Genomic DNA, 27,192 nt, shown 5'->3' with positions numbered 1-27,192 from the left:
CCATACCCACTCTGAGTGGCAGCACCCTGCTGGCACATAGGGTCTGATCTTTAGGCACATAAATTCTCTGTTCAATCAGCTGTAATGACTCAAGATGTATGAAGTTAGTTATGTTCCAGAAGAATAACAAAGATAAGACATGATAGGCATATGGCTGCAATGGGCAGAAGCTCCCATACGGTAGAAGAGCTGGACAGACCTGTATTGCCCAGCTGCCCAGCACGTGGTGAAGAAGAAACAGTAACAATACACATGAAAATTACATCCTTGAAAAGGAAAGATAGCACAAACAGAAACTTAAGGTAAGAGAAATATTTATTTAAATTTGCACAATAACGAGCTTATACTGAACAAATTCAATCAAGAAATAATAGTAAGTGCAGTAAAACAAGGAAATATTGATGACTTTTCCTATCAGAAAACATTAAGAAGCCATGCCTGTGCATCACGGTTTTACGGTTTTTCTTTTTGGGTTTTTTTTACAATAACTTCTATCTTTTTTTAGCGCACATACTGTACATATCACATCTTAGCTGCTAGGTTCTTTATTCCTGAAGTCTTCATCCTTTTACTCAAATATCTGCTAAATTCTGCAGTGAGCAATCAAACGCATTTTTGCAGTTCCAAGTATGATTAGGTAAAAATCTCTGCATCTGGTCAAGTGTTGGGACTTTCAAAGCTTCGGAAGACCCTGTAAGAGCTCCTAGCTGATTTTGGATCTTGACATCGTTATGTACAGCATTACAATGTGTCACTTTACACTAACCTAAATATTCTGCATAATCATGTCAGACAGACAAAGAGCCAGAAGATTTGGGCCTAACTTCATATGAAGGTTTACATATCTGAGCTTGTCTTGTGTCCCATAAATTTCACTCTGATTCAGGTAACTGAGTTCATCCTATACCTGCACTTCAGATGGACAAAACCAATCTAATTTTAGTTTCAAATTTGAACAATTTTTGGTCTAAAGGGTTTTTTTTGTGAAGGAAAATTCTTTAACCAGAAACTGCTTGTGGGAGATGGCTGTTGGTGTCACAGTTCCTGAAGGCACTGTGGGTCCACTGAGCAACAGACGTGGCCATTCTAAAGGAAGGAAAAACACAAAGAATTGAAACAATTAGCATTTTGTACAAACAAAGTAAATTTAACAGCCATTTGCAAACACCCATCAAATCTGAACATACAGATTTGTAAAATACATGACATGTACAGATTTTGATCGGATTTATGACACTGTCATCATCTCCTTCCTTTGTCAAAGGGAACAGGCTATTAAAATTCCACTAATTGGTTGGTTTGCTGTAGTCTGTATCCCAAAGCTACAAGAGTCAAACTCAAAGAAGTTGGTATCAGTGGAAGAAAAGCCCCTGACATAAAGGTATCAGGCATCTGCTCAAGTACACAAAGCTGTTGAACAAGACACTTGGGAGTTTCATTCATATCAGGCAGAAGGGACTCTGGGTTTTATTTAGCCCTGATTGCTTCAAGTTAATACGTCCTGGCAAACACACCAGCAAACATTAATCCATAAAGTTCTTCCTAATAGTCCTGACGTGCTTCTGAGATTATCAGCAATTAAGGGAACAGATTGCCTATGGACATCATTAAAGTACTGTAGAAATTGTTTTCTGCATCTCTACTACTTCTTAAGTCTGATTCTTACAGTGCAAATAAAAGGTGTGTATTATTTATAAATTACTCCAAATACATTCAGTTGGCTAAACTGCCAGGACTGATTAAAGACCAAGGTCTGAATCATTCAAACATTTTCTTTCACTCCTTCTGTTACAGGGGGTTAGATAATCCTACTGTCAACCTTCTTCACTTGTGATGTGAAATGGTTTTGTGGCTAAGTCCGCTTTAGGTTTCTGAATTCTTAAAGGATTTGTGTAAACCTATTTTACTATAGCTTGCTTAGACTGGAGCTTTGACCTTCCATGTGATGTTCTGCAAGAAAAGAGTGGGGTGACACAGGATGAATGAGGCGGAGAACTATACAAATTGAGCACAGCATTAACCTGATTGGGAGGGAGCAGGCTGCGTGTATGCAGAACTACAATATTAGAATGCTGCCAATATGAACAGACAGTGTATTTCAAACAGATAACCACTCTATAAAGAGAACTGAGTAAGATTTGGCTTGCTGAAGGATAAAGTGGTACCTCTTCACTGTTACACAGATTCACATCTGAGCCATATTAAATCTATGGGGTTTGGCAGAGTATCTGTTTTAATCTTACATTCACAATGCAGCAATGGATTTTATTCATCTGTGTATGTGTTTACAATGAATACAAATTAGTTGACACTTAAGGTTCAAACTTTGCTTAAGAGAAAAGGGCAGATGGGAGCAGCACACAGGTGGCCATCAGCAGAACTGATGCATAGCTTCTTCGTGGCCATTGATTAGCAGTACAACAATGTGAACACATTTTCCATCACTGAATCCCGAAAGTGCTTTAGAGAAGAATCACACATAACTATTTGTTTTACAGATTGGGAAGGTGAGGCACATAAACCTCAGCAACTTGCCCAAGCAGAAAGTAACTTCTAGCACTGGAATTGCTGTAACCAGCTATGGGCCCCAGAAGTACAGGTTTCTGCATGTTTCAACATCCTTTGGGCAGCAGCTGACTTTCTAACTATTATCCACTCTGTCAGGTCACACCATTTTCTTCTAATCACCAACCTGTTTTGACATCAAGACAAGTGCCTATGCTTACACAGCACATATCACTTCCCTTGTAAAAGAACTATGCCTCGATAGCAGCAACTGCTGTTGCACACAGTATTGCGTCAGGCAAAGTGGAGGATGAAGGTGGTTCTTGACAGCTTCTGCTACTCCTCATCTCTCCCAGAAGGAGGTGTTGAAGTTAGACTGTTTTTGAGAAGCACCTTTTCAAAGTAGCTAATTGTAACATGTACTAGAGTTTGAGAAGTATCTTCCTTGAGAACGACATAGGATAAAGATCAGAATCGACTGTGAATTTCAGTAATAATTAAAGATCTCTGGATGAATCCTGCTGTCTCTCCCTGGCTACTGCAGAAACACTCTTTGTCATTCTTCAGTACTGGATGACAGAAAATACAATTCCCCATACAGGCTTATTTTGAATGGAAAAACTTATTTCAACGTCCTTTTCTTCTGCATCTTTAAAAAGAGACGCCAGAATTCACATAAGCCCATAGTCATTAATTCTTCTCCTCAGACAATTAATTCCTTTAACTACAAAAAATATTAATTATTCTAAACACTGTATTGTGGCATTATAAATAAACATTGTATTAATTTTAAAGAAAGCAAGCTATGTAACCATGTAACTAGTCCTTTAATTTTCAAAACAATTACTATTCTCAAAAAGCAATTCAAACAGTTCTGATAAAACCATAGTATCACACAAAACAAATTCCTTGAGTGATATCTATTTGTACATACCTATTCATTACTGCATATGTTTCCAAGATAGCATGAAGCTATATAGAAAAAACTGTGATCAAAATTCAATTGAGCTATCCTGGTGGAAAAGCAAAGCCCGCTACCATGCCCACAGCACACTGAGCAAGGGCTGTTGTCCTGTTTCTGCTCTGCTAGCACATTAAACTATCCTTCTAGCACATGCAAGAATAAAGTTAACTAAACTGAACAGTTTTACTGTCTTAGAACAAGTGTAGACACCAACTATCCACTGACTGGACTCAGTGCATTAATATTTATGTGCCACACAAGAAGCTGGGAAAGAAGCATCTCAGCTTAATTTTTATGCTCTTTACCTTGCACTGGCAGAGGGTGCACTCTGTGCCATGCTTAATCCAAGAAGATCCAGTGAAGCGAACAACATTGGTTTCATCCAGACAGGTTTTAGTGATGTCATTGCGAACAGTGTCTGCTTGGCAAGGGTCAGTGACACAGCGTGGGCAGCACTCGTTCTCGGGAAGGATGCTGAATTCACAATCCACCTCTGGGCATGGCAAGGGCCAGCAGTCAACTTCGCCTTGCTGTTTACAAATATGACAAGAATGACAAGAACAAAAGAAGATTATTAGCTCTTATTTTCTTCCATTACCCATTCTTCTGACTCAGCATTACATTTCTTAGATGGCTAGTTTTATCCATCTGGTCCTATCCAGATGTCAGGGGAGAGAACACTGATATTCACTGCCTGTGGAAGACACAGCAAGTTGGACGCTTTTTTTTGCTTGCAATTCAGGAAGTGTATTAGATTTAACTTATTTCAACATACTCTGCATCAAGCTGCAGCCGAAAATTCTCCATAAATGTCATGCAATACAGACTATGGACATATCCTTGTGAGGTCCTACTTCTGCAAGTGACAGAAGCCATAATAGGGTTGTACTGCAAAAATCTCTGGTTTCACCTGGTTCTTACTTCTATTTGTACTGTTGGTTCACCATAGAAAGCTCCCAGATTAGCTCTGGATGGGCTAAAGTTTATCTTTGCCACAGTTACAAATGCACTGGCTGCACTAAAGGTATCAAGCTACCAGCAGTCCAGTCCAGCAGGGGACACCAGCACATTTTCAGTGAGAGGACCTCCACCCATTCACCCTACATTTAGATGTTACAATCAGAATACATGAACTTCCAAACTCAATCACACTTTCTGCATGATGGGTTCAGTACAGTCAGGGTATGAAAAGGTTAAAAGAGAGACTTGTGTTGGCCCAGAATATTCTTAGGAGCAGTTACTGTATTCCTGTACACAAATCTAAAGATGTCTATTTGTGTCAGTTACGAGAAGCTGGGGTCAGCTTCCCTTCAACTCTGGATAAGGGCCAAAGTTTCAGATCTATCGGTCAAAGAAAAGACTTCATGGAAGTCTCTTATGGAGCAAGTCCACCTCTGACCTCCAACTTCTTCAGCTCACTTGAGTACAGACTGAGTAGTCTGGATTTAAGGAAGAAAAAGCGAATAGCATTTGGACCTAGAAAAGAAGTTTTTTCACAAATACTGTATCTGAGGCTTTGAGAATTATTTCAATATCTCCAAAGCAAAAGCTGAAAAAAAATTCCCAAGGATTTTCCACAGCTGAAAATTTACTCCTCTTGTTAGAGAAAGTATTGTGAAGTTACTTTTTTACAAAATTCTCATCTGGGTCAATTTTTGTCTTTTTCATTCACATGAGATAATAATGAAAACAATCTCAAAACTAGCCACTGATCCTGATATTTCAATTTATTTTTTGTAGTGATGGACAGTACAAGGAGTAGAAAGTATGCTGTCACCCAGAAAAATCCCTGACAACTGAAAGAAAGCAGGCTTTAGTTATAGAAGTAGCATCTTGAAAAACTGACATCTATTGAGATCCCGAGCTACAGCTGGTGTTGGTTTGGTTTTAAGACATTTAATGAAATACCTGGGAATCTGTTTCACTGGATTTTAGCAGTGGTAACACTGAAAGCACAGTGTCTACAGAAACTGGTTTCTGGCTGTTATTTCATGATACTCTGACAAGGGAAAGCTGCTAGATGGACTAGACTTTACACTTGGAGATAACCTGTGATAAAAGTTAGTTGTTTTTATCTTGGGATTTTTTCTGTCACAGAAATTTCCTGAGTGGCATTATGCAGAATAGTTTTTTCTCAGACTCTGAAAGACATGCCTAGGAAGAAGGTCACAAGCTTTAACAGATTTTTTTTTTCAAATCTTATTTCCCTATTATGAACAATGCATCAAGTCTTACTATATTTTCTGTTACTTGGAATGTCTGAATGAATAGACAAATTTTAGTCTATCAGCATCTTTGAAATTATCAACTGTGATAACAAATACATATTTAGAATTTCCTTATACAACTTCATCAGTCTTTGAATGAGTGAACACATGAGCGTTGCTGTGTAGGTGCCATATCCAAATGACCTCCACTCTTTGCTAAAACTACCTTCATGATTAAATAATTTCTATTATGTCTATTGTGTCAAAATGCATTTTTGACTGGAACTTGACAATACTGAAAAACAGATTTCAATTATATACATACTCCAGGGGAAATTAAATGGATGCTAATGCATGAAAATTAACTACTCATAGATCAGAGTATCTCATATCCTTTTCCCCTCCTGCCTCTGCTGCTGTAATCAGAAGCCTTACCAAACAGCGACACTGCTGACAGTTCTGTATCCAGGAGTCACCACTGCTGTAGGAGAGCTCGCCGCTCTGATGTAAACATTGACTGCTGAGCCTTGGGTCACATTCAGGACAGCAAAACAGGTCAACAGTGGGATTTTCACAGTCACAGACCATTCGCCGGCACATCACATATCCACTCTGTTGTTGAAAGACAGGCATAGAGCAATGGCAGAAATGTGACCAACTCCAGCAGTACTTGTACCCAAATTAATTTTTTTGGCATGATTCTAAGCCACTAGCAGTTCACAAGCTTTTCCACTATACAAAATCTTCTTCAAAATACAATTCAAACAGAGGCAGAAACCAAAAAGTTCCCCTTGCTGTCTTATATACATCCTTCATACAACCAACCTTCAGACAGCTCTCATCTAAGCTGATGAAACCCAAGGGTGTCTTTTCCCAAGGGTCAAATTTTAATGGATTGCACTAAGTTTATGTCATTCTCATATGGATGCTAGTCGAGTCTTGCTTTAAACTTCCAGATCAATCCCTCTCTTCTGTAATTATTCACATAAGGATGATGATAGGTAATCTGAAATTAAATTCATGCCCATTAAACTTGAGCTGCTGGAGTGCTCAGGACTTTGTCAGTAGTGTATTGGCCTTCAATCTCCATCAGTATTTAGCTGGGATCAAGCTTCCCACAGTAACATTTGAGAAAGTTAAGATTAATTACTCTGCAGATACACAACCTACTTCTATTTACAGCCATCTGCTAGAGACACTAGTGTCAGTCACCAACCCCAATATCTGTCTAGACAGACAGTTTCTTAGCATGAAAATGCTTTTTACTCCCACCCAGAAAACACAGGTGGTATCTCTGCTAGCAAAACGGTACTATCATCCTTCTCCCAGTATCATATAATAAATATACCACAGAAGTTCTACTCACGCAAGTTGGAGAGACAAACTCTCCCCTAAAACTCTATAAAATATGTAATTCCATTTTTCTGTAGCACCGCACGCACACCTGAGAAGGCAGCTAAAATGGGAATTTCACTTGAATCATGATGCTCTTCTCTTCATCCCTACCACCATCTTGCAGAAGCAGCTACTTCTACTGACCTGGCATGAGCAGACAGAGCATCTGTCATTCTCCAGCACCCAAATCTGACCGTTGTGCTTGATTTTGTTTTCATGGATACAGTCTCCTGTGCAGTTCTTGCCATGGGGACATCGACAGTCATACCCACCATCCAAGTTAAAGCAAACAGTGTCATTGGCACAGCTATGCCTTCCAGTTCCACATTCATCAATGTCTGCAAAAACATGCCATGTAATGCTCTTAGACCACATTCAATTAACAAAAATGTTCTTGTGGCAGTCAATATAAATGATTCTTGGCCATTACAGCCTTCAGCTGAAAATTAATTTGCACTTCAGCAGAACAGAGAGAAATACAACTTACAAGTTCACAAAAAATATTTTTAAAGTCACATCAACTTTTAAAACGTTATTTCGAGTTTTCTTGTACATCTTTCTAAATGAATGCTTCTATGTAATTAGAATGAAGAAATCACAGGAAACATAAGAACAAAGATAATTCTCAACTCCCTAAAGAGCATTAGTGTGTGGCAGCCATTCATGAGACATGTTCAGTGAAAACAAGAAAAGCTGCAGAATCTTGTTTTGAAAATGCTTGCTGGCTCTTAAATGTGCTCGTTTGAGTTCACTTGCTGAGAAGTTAATGTGAAAGGTAACATCTGACCTGTAAACTCATTTAAGCAAGCACACCATGCTTTAAGTTGCATCATTTACTAGTGTGCAAACTAGAATATTTTAGTTATTCAAGTTGCAGTGACAACCATAGCCCTTGTGTCTAGCACAGAAAATAAAGAAAAAATATTAATGTCTACAGTGAATAAAGGTAAATGACTTCATAACAATCATACCTCAAACAATTCAAGGGTATCTTTAAAGGTCTGCTTCACCAAGGTACACACAATTATTTTGCAAGGGCAAACTAGGAGCACACACTGCCTTCTACTTGAATAGCCTTTATTTAGCTTTTTCAGCTGTCCACATGGAGGAAAGTTATCTGGGAAAAAAAGCTTTGAAAGGGGATGAAGTAAACAGCAATATGAGGTAAAATGTGGAAGACACTAGAAGAGTGAAGACTAGTTCTATGGTGATTGTAAATATCTATACACTGAGTTCAGCTCTAAATACAATTTCATAATTGTCTGTCCCAAGCTCTTGATTAGAGTTCATTAAAACGTAGTGTTGTGATATTTAACTGTCCAACAGATCAGTATAAGACAAAATAGGCAATATGGTCATGCATGTATCTTTCACCATCAGCATAAAAATTTAATAAAACACTCAGCTTTGGGTTCAATAAGGGAAACTAAACCTCAAGCACATTCAGTTTAAAGCAAAATAACTCAATTATCATTTCAATTCCAAGTGTGGCTGCCATTCAGAAAAAGTAAACTAGTTGCTAACATGAATATGAATTGGGATGAAAAACAGCAGGGAAATTAATTGAATTCCATTGTATAAAGCAGCATTGTGGGTTTCCTTCAAATACTGTGCACAAGAGTGGCACCATCTCAAAAAAAAAAGTATTGCAAAACTACTAAGGTGTATGGGAAGGATAAGGCAAATGTCATTTAAGAAGAACTGAAAAGAAATTGTTAATCTCTAAAAGAACATCAGCAAGAAGGGATATAACAAAAAAATAGGATACTCCAGAGGAGACATGTTGAGAGCTTTTGTTGCCTAACACACAAGATGGGACAGTCAATGAAACTGAAAGACAACAAATTTAAGCCTGATAAAAGGAAAATAACTTCTTCAACAATGCATAAACAAACTATGACACTCACTGCCACAGAATGTTAAGAGGGGAAAAAAAATGCACAGCTGGAAGTGTATAAGGCTAGCAAGAATATTCAATTTGCAATGCTAACAGATTTTGGAAGACAGATTACATTTCATGCATTAGGGTCTATGGTGCCTTTATTTATATATCAGATAATCCAGAACAGGTGAATCATCTCAGATCTCCACGTCTTCTACGTCATTATCTTCTGAAGCATCTGAAATCAGGCTCTGTTGCAATGGGGGCAGAAGGTAACTGGGATCATGAACCTAATTCAGTGTGGCTGTTCGCATGGACCTGAACAGCTGTAACGTCACAGGCACATCAGACAGGGAAACCCACCTGACAGGAAGGATACATAATTAGCAGAGCAGACAGCCCTGCAGAGGCTGTCCAGTTTCTAGCCTTGAAGGTTTTTAGATGAGTAGGTATTAGGAATGGTTTGAGGAATGCTGGTCTGGGCAGAGCAGAGGAATATAAGAGATGCTCTCTATTTTCTCTTAAATCCATAATGAAAGTAATACAATCTGGCAATTTAAAATTAAAATCTCCATATACTCAGTCTAACTGGTTTTAAGTTATGCAATAAAGAGAAGAAACACAAATTCTGTTTAAATATAATGATTCAGATTAACAGCAGGATTCTTTTTATCATTGAAGTAATTTTTAATAAATTATCCCCACCACTTGTGTTCATTTGTTTAAAACATTCTTTTGTATAAAGCTTTCAGACAGCTAGTGTCTTAAATGAATAACATCACTTCTCAACAACCTGGCCTTTTAACTGAAAGCAGCCATATTTAATGAGATACTTGGACAAAGCTCAGCTGTCATGCAAGTAAGAACAGTTTCCTTTAAACAAGTGGCAACCCTATAAACATTAAATCTGCCTTTGACACTTATGCGCAAGTGTTATTTCACAATTTTCCCACAAGAAAAAGGCTTCTGGGGTTTGTTTTTCAACATGGAAACGGTTAGTGCACCATTACTGAAAATAAGTGAGGTTTCATCACTGACTCAGGTATTGAGCTGAGCTTATCCAACATTGAGAACGGATGAAAAATCCCAACCTTGGTTATTTCAGTTTTTTCATTCATGCAAATAAATGTTCTGGATAGGGCAATTTAAATTATCACTGGTCAAAGCATGAAATTCTCATCTACATTATTCATCCACATCCAACTTCAGGCATTATCTGCAAAGAACTTGCACACAAATCATCCATAGCAAGCAATACTTTGTTCGGCTTTTTTACTTTGGATTTGTAATGGATGGTGAATTATGTTACTGACATTTTGTTTACAGCCATAACTAGCTCTCCATTTCTATAACCATATGTAGAGGGTACACTGGCCCCTGCATCATTTGTGTCTGAAAAAAGGAGAAGATTACAGGTTGCATATTTCCAGTATATCCAATCATAGAGGCATGTTATTATCGCTCTCATATTGGTGTTTTCAAAACAAACAACAAATAATTCACTTTAGGCTATTTACAACACACTGCTTAGGAATCAAGCAGCATGAATGTTATAACATTCGAACATTAAGTCTCAAAAGACTTGGAGGTTTGCCTCAGAAAAAAACAGAAACAAAATGTAACTACTTATCTAGTGCTAAATTAAGGATCTGTTCTTATTTATCTATCACACACTAATAATTACAGCAACTTTGGTATGTCACACTTTTAAGGATTTTCTTATCATCATCCCTGGGTACAACTTAATGTGCAAGGACAAAGGAGTACCGTGGTTGAAGAAGTAGTGATATATGTTACAGAAAGCTAGGAGTTAATTGTATCACAAGAAATTTCATGTCTACACAGGAAAAATACTGGACTAAAGTCATACAAAATGGTGACTGTACCTGGAATGACTAAACTTCATTTATAATATTTGAGACACTGCAAAGGCAGTAAACTCCATAAAAATGGGAATTTCAATTACCCCACCAGGTTGTGGCCAAGGCTGTATTTAACAGATTTACTGACTGTTCTTGCAACAGATAGTGAAAGAATCCTAAAGAGACAAAGCATCATTTGACTTGGCCCTGAGCAGTGCACAGGCTGGGATTCAACATGTGTCAACTGAGTAACTACTCTGTATTGGTGACCATCAGTAACCACAACGTATGAAAGTTTAATATCCTTAAAGGAATTTAAAAGGCTGCAAAAAATCTCTGTGGTAGTGCTTAGTTTCAAAGAGGGAATAATGTTAAAATGAAGTTTTAAAGATGAATTAAAACTAGCAACCAAAAGGATAAAATGTCTTCAGATAGAAAGAAGATTGTTTAAAGATATTATATTATAGATTCAGAGTAAATGTACACTATGCTAATTAAAAATACTTTAAAAGGAGGATACATTTAATATGCTGTAATACTTTCATTCAAAAACTGCATGAGCTCCCTTGCACGATACATGCTCTTAAAGCAACTGTGTGCCATGAAATAAAAGAGGTCATTGACTCACAGATTAAGAGCAGGTTAATTAGTAAGTAATAAAAGGCAGCAACAAATGGTCAAGTTGTCACAATGAAGACTTGTCACAGGGAAGTCCCCAAGAATCTGTGCCAGAATGTGTGCTGCCCAATATACTTAGACACCTAAGGGGAATGGATGAACAGTGAGATCAAGAAGACGGTTGAAAGAAGTATTAAAACAAAAAAATTGACAGTGAAATATAGACTTATTTCATGCTATTGACTGAGTAAACAATAATATGTCAGATGAGATTCAATTGCAAGGTGCATGGGGAAATACGCATTCAAAAATCAAATCAGTCTTTTAGATCTATTCTGGAAAGAGATCTTGGAGCTACTGTGGATAGCTCTAAAAAAATGACAGGTCAATAAAATTTTGGACAAAACCCCACAAATACAATATTGATAATGACAGACGAGAAAGCTCGCAATAAACTCACAAGGAACATGAACAAGGCACAGTTAGAAGAAAACACCTGTGTACACCTTGTTAGGAAACGACAAAGGGCTCAGAGACCATTCTGATATAGCTGATGGAAAGTTGCAAATTTCCCTCCTCTGATGAGCTATCCAGATTTAAAGCAGGACATTCAGATAATGCCCCAAAGGTCTTCCTCAGACATGATTTCCAACCAGAAATATTCTGATATCAGTCAAGAGTGTCATCTACATAAAGAAAAGATGAACATTTGTATCGCTGAGAAATACACTGCTGAAGAGATGGGTTGGGAGGGTGGACAGTTCCTTTGCTCTGAAGCAACTGAAGTTTCTCAGTTACCTTAGCTCTGACGAATAGCATTAGCTCATCAAGGTGACAGCATGAGGACACCTGAGTACTTTTACTTAAGGCAAAAAAAGAAGGATTGCATTGATAGGGAGCCCAAGCTCTTCTGAGCAGAGTCTGGTTTCTGTTCTTCTTTGTCCTAAGGAAATCTATTGGCTGATGTAATCATTCTTCAAAGAGCAAGTGAATTGTGAATAATTTATTCGTGACTTCATGCAAGCCAGCTGTCAGAGTGCTTTAGCAGATGTGGAAGATGAAGAGCTTAGACTTCAGATGCCGGCAAAAAACCGTTGTTTCCTGATACAGTAAATGTGTTCAAATCACTGTCTTATAAAATGTAGTGGTTGAGTTTCTGTTTTATTTGTCCTTTTATAAAAGATGAGAAACTCTGCCAGTTTGTACTCTGCCCACACTCCATAATATTTAAATACGAAAGTGTCTCCATGTCTGCCTTCTGTTTGGTGATGCTTAAGTTGGGTTCCCAAACTCAATAATGAAGCCTTAATGACTATACCTCTGTTTGGAATGGATGGAAAAAAAGTCACTTTATTTGTTGACCTTTTATGATCATGAATAAAAGCAAAAGGATTTTGATTGAGCTTTGTGAGTGCTAGTAAGATTTCCTGCTGGAGTAGTGATTCTTTACTTCCTGTCTCCTTAAGTGCTATCAATAACAAAGCTTCTGTTAAACATTACCAGCACTGTAGAAAGATCTAAGTGTAGGACTCCAAACTGGCAGCAGTTCTTCAACTACGAGAAATTTCATGTACTGGTTAAAATACAGGATGTACTGTGAGATAAATTCAGACAACCTGACCGCCAGCAATTCCTCTGCCTTCCAGATCCAGAGACATGGATGCTGAAGTGACCATTTTGGACTTTGTTCATTCATTAGGGCTGTGGAGGCTTGTAATATGCCTCCACCCCTCATTATCTTGGATTGTGGAAAATACTGTTCAAGTAGAAACCCAGCCCTCTGTGTTGTCAGGCAGCCTGCTCTATCACACAGAGAGGGAAGCAATTCTACTTCTTGGAAGCAGGATGTCAGAAGAAAAATACAAGACATTTCAAAACAGAAATCCTAAACTGTGAGTCCACATACAGGTAAATCTTCACAACCAAAAAAGATCCTGTTCGAAATGAGCATTCCAGACTGATGCTTACCAATCCTTCCATTTGCATGTCTCATTTAAAGAATATGGCACCTGCTGAGAGTGAAGGTATGTTGAGCTCATACTCTTGTATCAACAACAGCTGGTACCTGCCAGATAGATACTCTTGGTAAGTCCTAAGGGAGCACATTAATTAGGTGAGCTATTCTTTGGACGTGGAGGTATGCAAAATGTCCAACAACTGATGAGGTATAACCTGCACTATTCTGGTACAGACCAATACAGCCTCTCTCTTCAACTGATTTTGGAAGCTTTTAAACATTGTAGGGGACAAATTCAAAGGAATCAGGATCTTACACAGAACTGCAGACCAAGTTTTAACTGGGTCTGAACATTCTTATTTTAGAATTTTACGCTCAGTGGTTCCAGTTTTCTAACACAATGAAGCTTGAGACTGCAAAATCTGCTATCTTAGCCTATCTCTCTTTTATGAAATGGTACATGAGAGACAACCTTCAGAGCACCAATAAGACTGTGTAAAGAAACTATAAAGAAAAGCTGTAGGGGAACAAAGAGGAAGGTACCAGGTAATACACCATGCTGAATGCTGTATTTACATATATATAAAATGTAAGACTTCCCAAATCCATGCAGTTCTCAAAGACTAAGGAGCTGGTCTTTCACTACTTTTCTGGAAATATGATAATAATTCTATTTCCAAGGGAAAAGCAGCAAGTGCTGGTAAGAGGTTGAAGCCCTACAGCTGCATTTCCCATCATTATTCTCGGTTAATTGTTACAGAGGCCACAGGTCTACCCAGCAGTATAATGTGTAGCAAAACTAATAGCAAAAGAATCTCTAGATCTTCTATTGCTTGTAGGTACAATAATATGGGATTATGAATTTCTGTGTTCAAATACATTAGTCAAAATACTCAATATTCTCCGTCATGCTGAAGAAGCAGCAGTAACTAAGGTCAATATATGTGTAAAAGAGGCAATTCAGCAACTCTTCTTTTATTACCAAGCACTGACAAAGTCTAAAGATACCAAGGAGTCCACCTCTAGCTAGGAATACTTAGTACAACATCGTAATGGGACCATTTTCTGCAAAATGGGTAGATTCAGATTTGGTATTCTGTTAAAATAAGGTTTTTAATGAAATGCTCCTGCGCCTCTGTGATCTTAACAGATGTGTTTCCACCTGAATTTTTAGAATTGAAGGCTTTGCTGCAGAAAACAAGTAACTGACTAACACTGATCACAGAAGTGCTCTCTGTCGTACTATCAGCATGTGTCCAGGGGACACAAACAGACCCAGATTTGAGGCAGACCATATAGAACAACCAAGAAAGAAAAGATTTAACCCACAATGCCTTGGATTTTAAAGGTTTTCTCCACTGAAAGGGGGAACTTTCTTGAAAGGAACTAAAACTTACAAAAGATGAGCCAAAGACAAGCCTAGGAAGCTCTCTCTATAAAACACTACTTTGAAGTAGTCCTCTTAGAAAGCAAAATGGACAAGCCCTTGAAGTACGTTTCCTAATTCTCATGAGGTTTAAATTCTTTGTTCCACTAGGACCTAAGTCAGGGCCAGTTTCTCTTCTGTAGAATTCTTCACCATTCCTTCTACAGCTCTGCAAGCTGTAGCACTTGCACAAACCAGAAAGTTTCAGAGCACGCTGGTCCTGAATACAGCAAGAAGCTCATACAGATGAAGGGGAGAAGTGAAGAACTAAGATTTGAAATCTGAGATTAGTATAGCCTGGAAGCTGCTCCCCCATTACAATGAGTATCTAAAAGACTATCCACCAACAGCTCAATCTAATTACATCCAACTAAGGGATACTGAAGAAGTGCCAAAAGAAATAAATTTTCTTATGTCTTTAAAACCAGTAGGTGAATCACTCACAGTGGAAAGATATGACAGCAGAAAAGCCAATTGCTTTTGTGCTACTGGAAGTTCAACTTTCCATACTGCAATGGATTTTAGGCTGTTTCTTCATACCTTTTTGGGTTTTATTTTCTGTCTGAGACACAATGTCACAGGCTTTAATCCAATAAAAAATGATGTAGTAAGACTAATAAAATATCTAACCTTCCTCCCCATCTCAATTTGCTATGCATTCCAAAATTTGGAGCTGCAATCAATCAAACTGAAAATGTTCCCCTGTTAGTGACTAGGGTTATCAGCAATGAAGATAAAGTTTCCTGGCATCTGTGATTTAATTCTAATTACTTGTTATCCTCTGTGTATGTTTAATAAAGAGCTGCTGGTGCTTTGTGGAAAAGGTCAAAACATTCTAATAATTGCCACTTCTGCATACATGTAGCAATCCTCATATTTCTTCTTCCTTTGCTTTTCACTTGCTTAGAAATTACTGCCTAATTGTTGCTTGTTTGCACACATCTTAACAGTGTCACTTTGTATCACCTCTATCTCTTGAGATACCATGTGGCAAACCACTATCTTCAACCCACGAGACAAATGTTATACTGACATTGAAGATAAAACTTGGGATATTGAGAATATTTCCATAAATGCCTGTCTAAAGTATTACCTGTGCTGAAAGTGACAGAAGGACAACTATAATCAGAGAGATCACAACTTCTTCTTTGCACCTTCTTGTCCTAACACCTGGCCAGCTAACATTGACATTTAGTTAGTTCTTGACAAAGAAAGCTTGACTTATGAAAGCAGTGGCTGACTCAAATCGCTCATTCCTCCTGGGAATACAGGCTTTCAGCTGTGGTGAAAATGTGTTGAACTAAAGTATTGATGATGGGGATACCGAAAAGGTCATTCTTGTTCCTGGAGAACTGTCTGTGTGTCTGCCTTAGTGAAATTAATTCAATTGCTTCCCTTTGGGACCAATGCAGCCCACCAGTGTGAGTTTAAACAGCAAGGTAGGAAAGCTTACACTGTCTGAGCACTGAATATTTCAGCACTCAGAGACAGAAGGGAGAAAGACTCCTAATTTTGCCCTGAGTAGTTCATGGTAAAACAGACTGGTTTGTTCTCTTATTTAAGAGCAACAGCATGCAATATCTTAAGAGCTGAATAACATTCCATACTAAGAGGTCTGCATCTGAAAATAACTGTGCTCTTACTAACCTGCTGTTCCCTCTAACATCATTCATAAACAAAGAAAAGCTTCCCATCTCCTTGTTCCCTCCATCACTCTTTTGTCCCCTGCACCTTTCCCCAGCCCTAAACCCACTGAGCTTCCTAGTTTGTAAGGTTGTTCTTCAAACTGAAACTTTCTACAAGCAGCCAGCCTATGCACAGGAGAAGCACCAGAGTATTAACCCAGCTGTGGGTAAGGGTGTCAGGGCTTCATAATCATTCTTTGCAATGGGAAATATTTTAATCACAGAATATTTCAGTGTATGAGGAATGAAGTGGAGGAACTGAGGTCTGGATTGAGGCCCATTTTGACATATAAAGAATCTGACATATAAACAGGTTACTGTGGAATGACAGATTACAGTGCATCCTATCAGCCCACGGGAAATCACTTATGCAAGGGCCATGCAAAGAAACATACATAGGGGCAGAAAAACTGCATTTTAAGCACCATGCCTGACTTCACATATTGTCTTAGCAAATCATAGAAATGGCCACTAATGCTCCATCCATACGTTAGAAATACCCACACTTTATATTATTTTGCCTTTTGTTTACAATTGCTTTTGGTCAAGGTTTAACTTTCATTGATACAGTGTCCAAGACAATACTTGACCAGTACAATCAGAGATACTAGACATTATTGCAATGCGAGTCATAACACTACCCCACCTTTTTTAGATACCGACCTTCACAGGATTCTCCACTTGGTGAAAACATCCCATTGTCATGGTAGCCATCTCTGCATTCACAGTGGTACCAACCAGGCAGGTTAATGCAATTAGCACGGCTGTCGCACTGAACAAAGCCATCTGAGCATTCATCAATGTCTGTTTAGTGAGAACAACAAAAAAGAAGGAGAAAGTTCACACAGAGGAAACCGATATATTAATCCGATGGAAAAACAGCGTCTCTGGTATTCCTGAGTTGCGCAGAAGTATTTTCGTTACTGACACTGGAATTTCCAGAATCATTTGCAGTAAGGTTTTGAAGCATTTCCATAGAAGGACTTGGCTAACGGTGTTGGCCCTGCCAACAGTAGAAGTTATGCTGATCCCAATTTACTGTTTACATATCAGCAACTCATTTTGTCACAATACATGTTAGGTAAGCTGACATCAGTGTAAGTTGCCCACAGTACGAAGAAAGGAATTGGATCCCAGTTCAAATAATAAGATGTTAACCCTCTGAGTAGTGCAGGCTGACTGATAAACAAAGATTGTTTCTAGGGGCATATCAAAATGTTACTCACTCTGGTCCTTGCTTATGTTCTTGGTGACACCGATTTTAGGTTAGTAGGGCTTCCCTATCTTGTGGAGTTCCTACTGACCTAAACCAGTGCCTCTGATTCTCAACATAACTGACAGCAGTCTCACTGTCCTGGGTTGCAGTGTATTCTATTACCATCCTCATGAGCTGTCGAAATCAGGTGGGGCAGTGTTTCCTTGCTTTCCCCCCCCCCCCCCGACTATCTTTCTGCTAATGGCCCATCAGTGCCATGCAGCATTCCATCCTGGATATAACCTGAGATTATGAATACCAGAGACGCTCTCTTTTCCACTGGATTTCCAGAGGACAGGAGCTACTTAGCCACCACTGGACTTTTCTGAGGAAGAGCAGATCTTTTTTCTTCTACAGGATCACTGCTTCGGGGGGACTGCAGCCACCATTATACCAGACTGCTACCACCACCCTGATTAACAGGGTGTCAGGTTGTATCCTGACTCTGTCAGTTTAACCCAGTGTTATTTGCCTTTATAAATTTTTTTTCCTTATTAAATTGTTATTCTGACCTGGTGTCTCCCACTAGTTTGTTTTCAAACTAGTACACTCACCATCAAAGAGAACATCTGGATTCCAAACAAATGCTTAGACCCTGAAGAAGAAATACAACACATTCTCTGCCTCCTGTTAATCCCTTTGGGATGTGTGTTTCTTAAAAGATCAACTTCCACTGACTAAACTTTACAGTAACAACACACCATGGAATGGATTTCTGGATGCACTTGCTAGATCCATAATCCACCAAAGCATGTCCTGCAGACATCCGAACCCATGAACTTAGCAGAGATGCAGAGAACTTTGTGACATGTTCACTTCCAGTGCCTTCAGTTATGCAGTAAGCCGTATTAAAGAATAGGTCCAAGAGTATGGGTGTTGTTAACAGTTAGGGAATACCAGGAGTATGGAGACAAACAGGGTTAAAAATGTGTCCTTCCTTATCAGATTCCTCTCATTATCACTGTGTTTTATAGCAGAGGTAGCATACCTACTTGACCAGCAAAGCTGACTGAGGGGTGACTATGGAACTGGCATAGAGGGAGACATAACATGTGCAAACTGTCTTCAGAAACAAAAAGCTCTAAATCTCCCCACCATGAGTTTGAATAATGAATAGACCCTCAATGTACTGGCCATTCTGGCCAAAGTAGGGATTCAACCTTTCTTTAAAAGGTTGAATCTTTAAAACTAAGAATTAAACCAACAAGTTAAGACTCAAGACTCTTAAAAGTACCTCAGCAGTTGACCTAATATCCTCGAGAATGCAGATATGAAGTACAGGTGTGATGTGACCACTGAGGCAAATGTAAAATATGTCAAAATTCTGCCCATAGTCCCTGTTAGCTCCCATTTATGTCATCTGTTATTGTCATAGGAGAAAGTAGTAACTAACTCAGAAAATCAATTGTGAGCTGCAGTAAGGTAACAGACCTCTTTTCTGAGAATACTAATGTGTGCATAAAGATATACTCACTCTAGTCTCTTATGAAATCTATTCAAACACAAACATTAAAAAACCCCAAGGCTTCCTTATCCATCGAAAACACTTTGTTCCACATTTGAAGGTAAGACAATTATTAAGTACGTAGGGGACACCTACATATACTATAAGGTATCGTCAGTCACCCACATTTGGTTTTGAGTTGCATTTTTCTTATAAATGCCAGGGAGTAGGTGGAATGTGCTCTGGGTATTTTATTTACATGCTAAATAACATGACTTTGGAATCTCTTTGGAATAACCATACAACCAATATTAATATATTTGTTTTTAAAAGCTTTACAGATACTTACTGACATTTCGCTAGAAATTTTCATTATTATATCTCAGTCTGATTTTCTATCAACAGTCTCTCTAACCAGGCATGCCTGGTGTACATTACCAGGATTTATGATGATGCAAATTACCATACATTACTGCTGGAATACTGCACCAAGCATGTATTTTGCCGTTTTGTGTAGCACAAATTAAGCCGTAAGTCTCTACTGGTTTAAAACACAGGATTTTCAACTCCACTATGAATTCCAGGATAATCATCTAAGTAGCCCTGCTGCAGGACTGAGAAATGAGAAACCTTTACAATCTTCTGCTGTTCAGTGTATCTCTCTCTAAATCAGTATAAACTCTGGCCTTTTTCTTGTGAGCAGCCAGGAGCCAGTGGGACCTCAGAGGTGTTTGAGAGATCAGAGGAAGATCAATGAAAATTATGTTGCTGTAGTGAGAAAAGGTTGGTTTGCAGTCTGTGCCTTATCTACTGCTATTCGCTCACATACCTGCAGATTACTTACAAAAAAGGAAAAGAAAAGAAGAAAGGTCTGCAATCTAGAAGTTCCCTTACCACTGGGCAATGTGCTGCCTAGGAGAAAGCATGCCTGGCAGAACAGAATCTAAGTGACCGTGCTAAGCACTTGGGATCGTCTGGTCAGGGTCAGTACAGAACAACAGCTTGGCCAAAGCTACAGGTCTCAGACAATCAATGAACCATGTAAACTCAGAGTCTGAAAGAGAAGAGCTGTTGTTCAGACTCAGAATGAATCTTCATACTGGCTACTTAATAATGTGCATTAAGATACTGGATGCCATATATTTCTTCTCTGGGAAAGCGGAATGTATTTATTGCTGATGAGGTGAAGAAAAGTGTAATTTAGGTCAAAGTAACAGATATGAATTAAAGAAAGCCTGTGTTCCTCTCTTCAGAACAATTTATTTCTGAATCTGTAAGTTTTATTGCAGTATTGCAGGCACAGGCTGAATGCATTCTGAGGAACTCAATGATTATTCAGGAAAAACAAGCCTTGAATGTCACATCAGCATTGGTAAACTGAGAACAAAAGCAGCTTTTCTGTATTTATTTGCAAACTAGCTGACAAACCTACATCGCAAGAAATATTACTTAGCATGATATGCTTTTATAGATGCCAATAAACAAAGAAATACATTCTTCTGGTTTTGTTATGGCTGTACGCAAAGTTGAGTGGAGTTATGTAAGAAAGCCTATCATAACAAGCATGGATAGAAGCATGCTGCTGGTCTTTAAGAAACATTCTTGACAGATTGTCTTGCCTGAAACCATTGCATTGGAACCACTGCTGCATCAATGCTGAATAACGCATTACTTCTTACATGATTTTGCAGCAAACTGAAGAAAACCAAAACAATTCTCCTCACCACTAAGTTTTTAGGCAAACAACATTTTACAGCATGTGCCAGTGGGTTTCAAAATACAGGTATCGCTTAAGCACAGAATTTTGTGGTACATCTCCCAGCTAATGCTGTTCATTAATTTTAGTAGAGACTTGCTCTGTAACGGGACAGAATACAACTGTTGCAACTCTGTTAAACAAGAAAACACAGCGGAAATGTGTCTTGTGGAGCCAAAGCACTGATTTTATGGAAAAATTTATTGGATAAAAGGACTTCTATTTTCAAATAGGCATAGCATGGCTCAGGAAGTGCTGCAAAATATCTACAACTGAAATTATCTTGGTATGGGAAAAGCAGCCAGAAATAATTTTTCTCTGTCCTATGGTGAAACCTTCTCTGATGAATCATCTTGCAGTTTCTCAGTCAGAGGTGTGAGCTGACAAGAGAAGAAAAACTGATTGAAGTTTTGCTTGGCCAGTGGCTATGGTATATCAGTGGCCTATATGGAACATTAACAGCACTAATGAAGTCCTGTTTGATGCTGCACTAAAAAGGCATGAAAAATGAAATATACTCTATAGAAGGAAGTTACTGAAAGGCTTTATATTTTCACTTATGAAAAAGTTAAACAAATGTTTAAGTACAAGGAAAGGAGGGAATGTGGATTTTTCAATAGCAGGTGATGACATTTTTAAACAAATAGACCAAACACACATTCTGAATATGCAAGTTCCACTTTTTAACGGCTGTAAGAGTTTGTGGCAAAATGGGGAGAGAATGAAAAAAAAAAAAAGAAAAAGAAAAAAAAGAAAGGATCCACATCCAGGAAATAAAATGAGTCACATACATGTGACGGACCACAGCCAACAGTCTCAGACTGGCCTTGCTCCCATTTATGGCAGAAATCCCATTGACTATCACAAAGGTGACATTTTATGTTTTTCCTTTTCAAAAAAAAGAGCACAATCGTACATACCAAATCTGCCACCCCACTGATACGAGCAGCCAGGCCTGGAACAGAAAGCAATACCAAGACAGACACTGGAAGTAACCTTCACCCTAAGCTGGAGAACAGCTGCACCACTGTACTGTAGCACTTCAGCACCGCCTGCTCTGGGTGTGCTTCCATCCTAAGGCATTTGTGTGGCAGAAGATTTGTGATTTTGGCTCTTGAAACACTGTGGCTGCAGAACGCATAAACACCTGTGAGAGCCCACAAAACACCAGGAACACAGGGACTCTCTCTACCCTATATAATTCATGGATGTGCTCATGGCAATACTGTACACACCCTATTGCCACAAAACAGGTGAAACCAGGACAACACAAGAACTGATTATTACACACGTATGTTGCACATAATTTGGTTTTCAAATATTCAGGTTTTCTCCTGTGCATTTTTCTTAAACTGAAATTAGTCATCCTGCTTATTTCCATATTTTGTTACCCATTTTCCAAATGGAAAAAAAATGTTGTTTTTGCTAACTGAAGCCTCACTAATAAAGTAGACACACAGTCACAGACATTTTGAAAGTAAGTACTGTATACATTTAGCTCCCCTTGACATGAAAAATCCTCGCTCGTTCAAATCAAATTCTTTATACCTCAGAATCACTCATTTCATGAACTGTGGCAATAGTTTTAGCTATTATACCCCTTGCTCTTGGGGACACCAAGAAAACTCTGCTCCTTGAAAAGTAAAATAAGATCATTAGCAAATTATCCACTGGTACAGTAAGAAAAAAGGAAAGCTAGCTGTCTGATGAATATTATTAGAGAATTTCTGTATAATAAGAGCTTTTGAAGATTGAAAGTGGGATAAAATTGTCAATTTGAAAGATAGCAGTGCTCTTTCATCCAGCAATAGGACCAAGGTCTCTAATGTGGTCAAGCTGCACTCAACAAAGAACCATGGTGTGGGGAGAGGGGAGGTTTTCCTCCATTTTAGATTACTCACTTCAAGACTGAAATATCAATCATCAAATCCTCCTCTCAGAAAAGCCTGTATGCCACTATTATGCACAAAGTTATAGAGACATAGAGTACACCTTACTCCAAAAAGCCCTTTATAAACTGCTTTATCCAGGTCAATACAAGCCAAAGCCCCAGCAGCCCCCTCCTGTCAAGAAGGGAACACCACAGATTGGCAGCTGTGAATACTTGGAATTTAGTTATTTCCACCCTGAAAGTTTTTCTGGGACAGTATACTACATGGCACTCAGCTAAGACTGCCCAATTGCAAGAATCTGTCCTAGTGCTAATTGTGTCATTATCACCAGATATTTTTATAAAGGTAATGAGAAGCCAGTAACTTCCATAATGTTCAGTCACTACTACTGACTTAGTCTAAATTTGAGCTCTCATTTCAAAGGCAACAGCCTTTCCAGCCTAATGCTAACCTCCAGGGCCACCCACATCCCAGGCCCATATACATTATAAATAAAGGGCAAACACTGAAAGAAAAGTAATTTCAGAAACAGAAAGAAATGGTTTAGGGGACTATGTTTAAAAAGATAAATCTTCAATTTTTTTTTTATGGATACATTTGGGTCAGACTCTAATATGTCTTTGCATATGTCAATACATTTTCAAGGATATTATGTCTGGGTTGGATATAAAAGACCATGTCCCAGCTATTGAGACTTATGCTCAGATAACAGAATGCCCAGTAGGATTAAGATGATGTCTGGGTTATCTGATTTTAGTAAATACAGATGCAAGGGGGAAAAGGCCTCCTTCATTAGAACAAAGCGGAAGTTCACTGTACTGCATACGTATCTGCTGTTAAAACTCAATTTTATGGAGTAGTTTTGAAAAGGGTTCGGTATCTCTAGTGCAAGTTCTAGAGTCCCATCTCTCACATTTAAGAAGAGAAAAGGGTTTGTGTTGGTTTCATGTGACAGCACATTTCTAATATGATGATACTTGAGAAGACCCTGCTCTTCAATCAGACCTTTGATTTGAGATCTCAAAAACAGGTCCCAGTGGAGAAATGTAAGAGCCTGAAACTAGTTCAATATGCTGGAGCTATCTTGTTAAAACAAAGTATCAGCTTTTGGGATTTCCATTCCACTGCATTCCCATATACCAGATGCATATAAGTATTATACAAAGGAATAAAAAAAAAAAACAAGAATACAGAAGCTGAAACTGCTGAAATAATCCAGGAAGATATCAGTTATGACAGAAAACCAAAGTTGTTTGGAATGCCTTTTAGATCTGTTCTGTAAAGTCTGATCAGCATCTTTTTTCTCAACACTGCTGCTGATTCCCAAAGGAACTTTCTTCCTTGGTCAATAAAAGTCCTAGAGCCTGGTTTTGTTTACAATCTCTGATTTGTTCAGCCTCCAGTAACTCTTCAAAGATATGATATCGCTTCATGAGTACTAGGACATGCTTTTCCACTGTATGGGTTCTCACATCAAGGTTTCCATTAAACCACAGAATATTCTTGATTTTAACTGTATTCATGTCCCAACATCTCGTTCAGTTACAAGTTTAAGTCTGAAGGGCCAGATTACAGCTGTCCTGTGGGGCAGACTAAAAAGAGCCACACACAATTTTAACCTAGCATAACACAGTTTCATGAGCAAAAGGACTTAATCTACACAGCATTAGAAACATCAGCTATATAAGATACAGCCTTCAGAGAAGAGTGAAGATCATGGCCTTTCCTCTCCCCACTCCCTTGGATAATGAATTAAGCCTATGATGCAAAAAATGCATTTTGAATGCATTTGGAGTTGCTGCTTCAATCTCCACACCTACTAGATCTAGCAGAAATTCTGGCTGAGTCACTTTAAAACCATAATCCAGCTCAAAGGGCAGGAAACTGGAGCTGGCACTATAAATGTCATGTTAAAAATTGCTTCAACAGGTTGAGTCAGTGCTGCAGAGATGTTCTTCTCTGAAAATTTCAAACTGTCATGTTGCATGAAAAAATAACTGTTGTTAAAACTGGTCTCCTTTTTTTTTTTTTTTTTTAAATCCTAGCAAGAGCATGATTGCATTTTTTAAAGTACCTTGTCCATGGAAAACTAATTTAGTTCCATTAATGAAAAGGAAGCAAAATGTGATTGAGGATGTAATATGGAATTATACTTCATTAATTCTTCAAGTATGTAATTTTCCAGACTCCTGATCCCCCATTGATTTCTGCACACCCCCATAGGTCCTGCTAAATGCCAGCAAAAAGAAATTCAATCGTGTTGTTATTTCATGTGTGGCAGTGGCCGGTGCTCCAAAATTAGATAGAAATGTTATGAAAAGGATTTTTCCACTGACTGCTTCACCATGCAGCCCTGTTAACAATTCTTTGTTGTCAACGACTGATCAATCACAGACCCCGCCAATAACTGAAACTATGACAGTCTCTCATTACACACCCAATATCATCAAAGGATGTGGTATTTGTAACAATTGAAGATGATAATTCAAAACACCTAATTAGCCATGATGAACCATGAATACTGTAAAAAACCGATAATATATTTTTCAACAAGATTCTGTGAAACTCATTGTGCCAATCTCCATTAGAAAGACTAATTGGGAGGTATTTGGCCTCTATTTCTAGTCGTTGACAAAGATTTGATTTTGATTTCACTCTGTCCATCACTCTCAGTACAGCACCTCATCTTAACTGTAACACATGCTTCTGTTTCCTTGTTATCCCTATTTTGAAAAAGAAAAGTAATTATTTTCTTCAAGATAACAAAAGCACTTTTATACCTTGAAATACACTAACAAACCCATTTTAGATACCTACCAGTGTTTGAAAGTTACATAGCTCCATTTGCACATGTCAGAAATAGGATTAACACACTAGTGCTACTCACTAAAGGTGTCAGTTGTTGGGTAAGTAGCCAAGTCCTAAACAAGAGAACTAATTTGTCTGAAAAGAGCTAGTTTGGCCAGCTGTTATCTCTTTTCTAACAGGTGGGAAGGAAGGCTTTACTTGCACAGTGTATTGGTGTATTGACCAAAGATCTTGAGTTTCCTCAAGTGAGAAGTCAGTCATAACCATGAGTTATGACTTTTACATGTATCAACCAACAATGCAACCAGCAAATTCTCAGCTTAGTTTGGGTTCAGCTTTGCAAAAAGTTGTTACAGATCAGCTCCGATATGAATTACAGTAAATTTCCAAGTCTTTAGTTCAGAGGCTATTTAAGGAAAACAAACAAAAGAACCCACAAAGCAACTCAAACAAAGCTTTGGCTAGGAATTAATTTGACATCCTGATTTGAACTTGGTCTTCTGCTGTGGTCTTCTACCCTTTGATCAGGATATCACACATATTATACATGTGCTTAAGTTTAAAATATTCTTACCCACATTTTCTTGTCAGTGGCTTGTTATGACTCTCAGTCCATCGACTAGTGACCATTAATTTACACTGCTGCTCCTGAAGTGTAAAGTCATGTAGAGATTTTTACAAAATTGCTGAAGCACAAAAAAGGAAGAAAACCACACTATTCTTTTGCTTGGGCTGTAAACATATCATTGGCATACATCTGCAGAGACTGCAGATTTCCTTATGTTGACAGCAAGAGGAAGGGCTCCATAGGGATATGGGGCAATGATTGGCAGTATTATAGATTTTAATTCCACTAATAGTTGAACGGCTCGTAATTCATAAAAGAGCTTACAGTGAGTGATGAAGGTCATCCCTATCTCCCTTATATAACAGAAGGAAATTCTATTATAATGCTGCCCAGATGCACTATTCACATTCTATTTATAGCCCACTGTATTTTAAGAACCCAACTGAAATTTTAGTTTTCATATTTAGTAAAAGAGGTTCTTTCCTGTAGGAAATAATAGCTAAGTAGTGGATGAATTTTGATGTTTTTAACAAATAACAAAACCCCCCTGTTTTCTCAAAGCTCTTTTGTAGCCCTCTCTCTTCCCTGGTTTCTCTCTCTTTTTTTTTTTTTTTTTAAGCTGCTACATATAGGGTTGTAGTGTTGCAACGAGCTAAAGAAAATATAAAGAGAAAAAGGTAAGTACTAGTATGTGGCTCTTCAGCAGAGAAAAAAATCTTTTTGTTATTTAAAATTGACAAGGACACTGAGGGAGGAAAGTAATAATATGCACCCAAGAAACTGTCTCAGGCAAGGAAAATGAAGGGAGAAAAAGACACAGAAGGATGAAGCAGCAAAGCATCTTAAGCTACAAAACACGAAGAATGAGGTAAGTAGGGTTCATGCCTAAATCCAGAAGGCTCACCAAACTCAGTATGGGCATTTTTTGCTTGATTTCTGTCAAAGATTTACTTTGTGAATAAATTTAA

The 27,192-nt window shown here is 38.3% G+C and overlaps 1 protein-coding gene across 2 annotated transcripts in view; it reads right to left on the bottom strand.

Annotated features, from left to right (window-relative positions):
- Nucleotides 1-297: 297 nt before the first annotated feature.
- NELL2 (neural EGFL like 2) overlaps nucleotides 298-27,192 on the bottom strand; it is a 162,711-nt gene continuing 135,816 nt past the window's right edge. For both annotated transcript variants that reach the window (XM_074903011.1, XM_074903010.1), the window contains exons 16-20: nucleotides 17,165-17,305; nucleotides 7,216-7,409; nucleotides 6,112-6,288; nucleotides 3,775-3,999; nucleotides 298-1,086 (exon numbers count right to left, since the gene is read on the bottom strand). In XM_074903011.1, the coding sequence (XP_074759112.1) occupies nucleotides 1,036-1,086; nucleotides 3,775-3,999; nucleotides 6,112-6,288; nucleotides 7,216-7,409; nucleotides 17,165-17,305 (788 nt within the window). In that variant the 3' untranslated portion in view covers nucleotides 298-1,035. The remainder of the gene's footprint in view (nucleotides 1,087-3,774; nucleotides 4,000-6,111; nucleotides 6,289-7,215; nucleotides 7,410-17,164; nucleotides 17,306-27,192) is intronic.

This window comes from Athene noctua, chromosome 3, assembly GCF_965140245.1.
Source record: "Athene noctua chromosome 3, bAthNoc1.hap1.1, whole genome shotgun sequence".
NCBI classification, from domain to species: Eukaryota; Metazoa; Chordata; class Aves; order Strigiformes; family Strigidae; genus Athene; species Athene noctua.
This window is presented reverse-complemented; position numbering and strand designations above follow the sequence as displayed.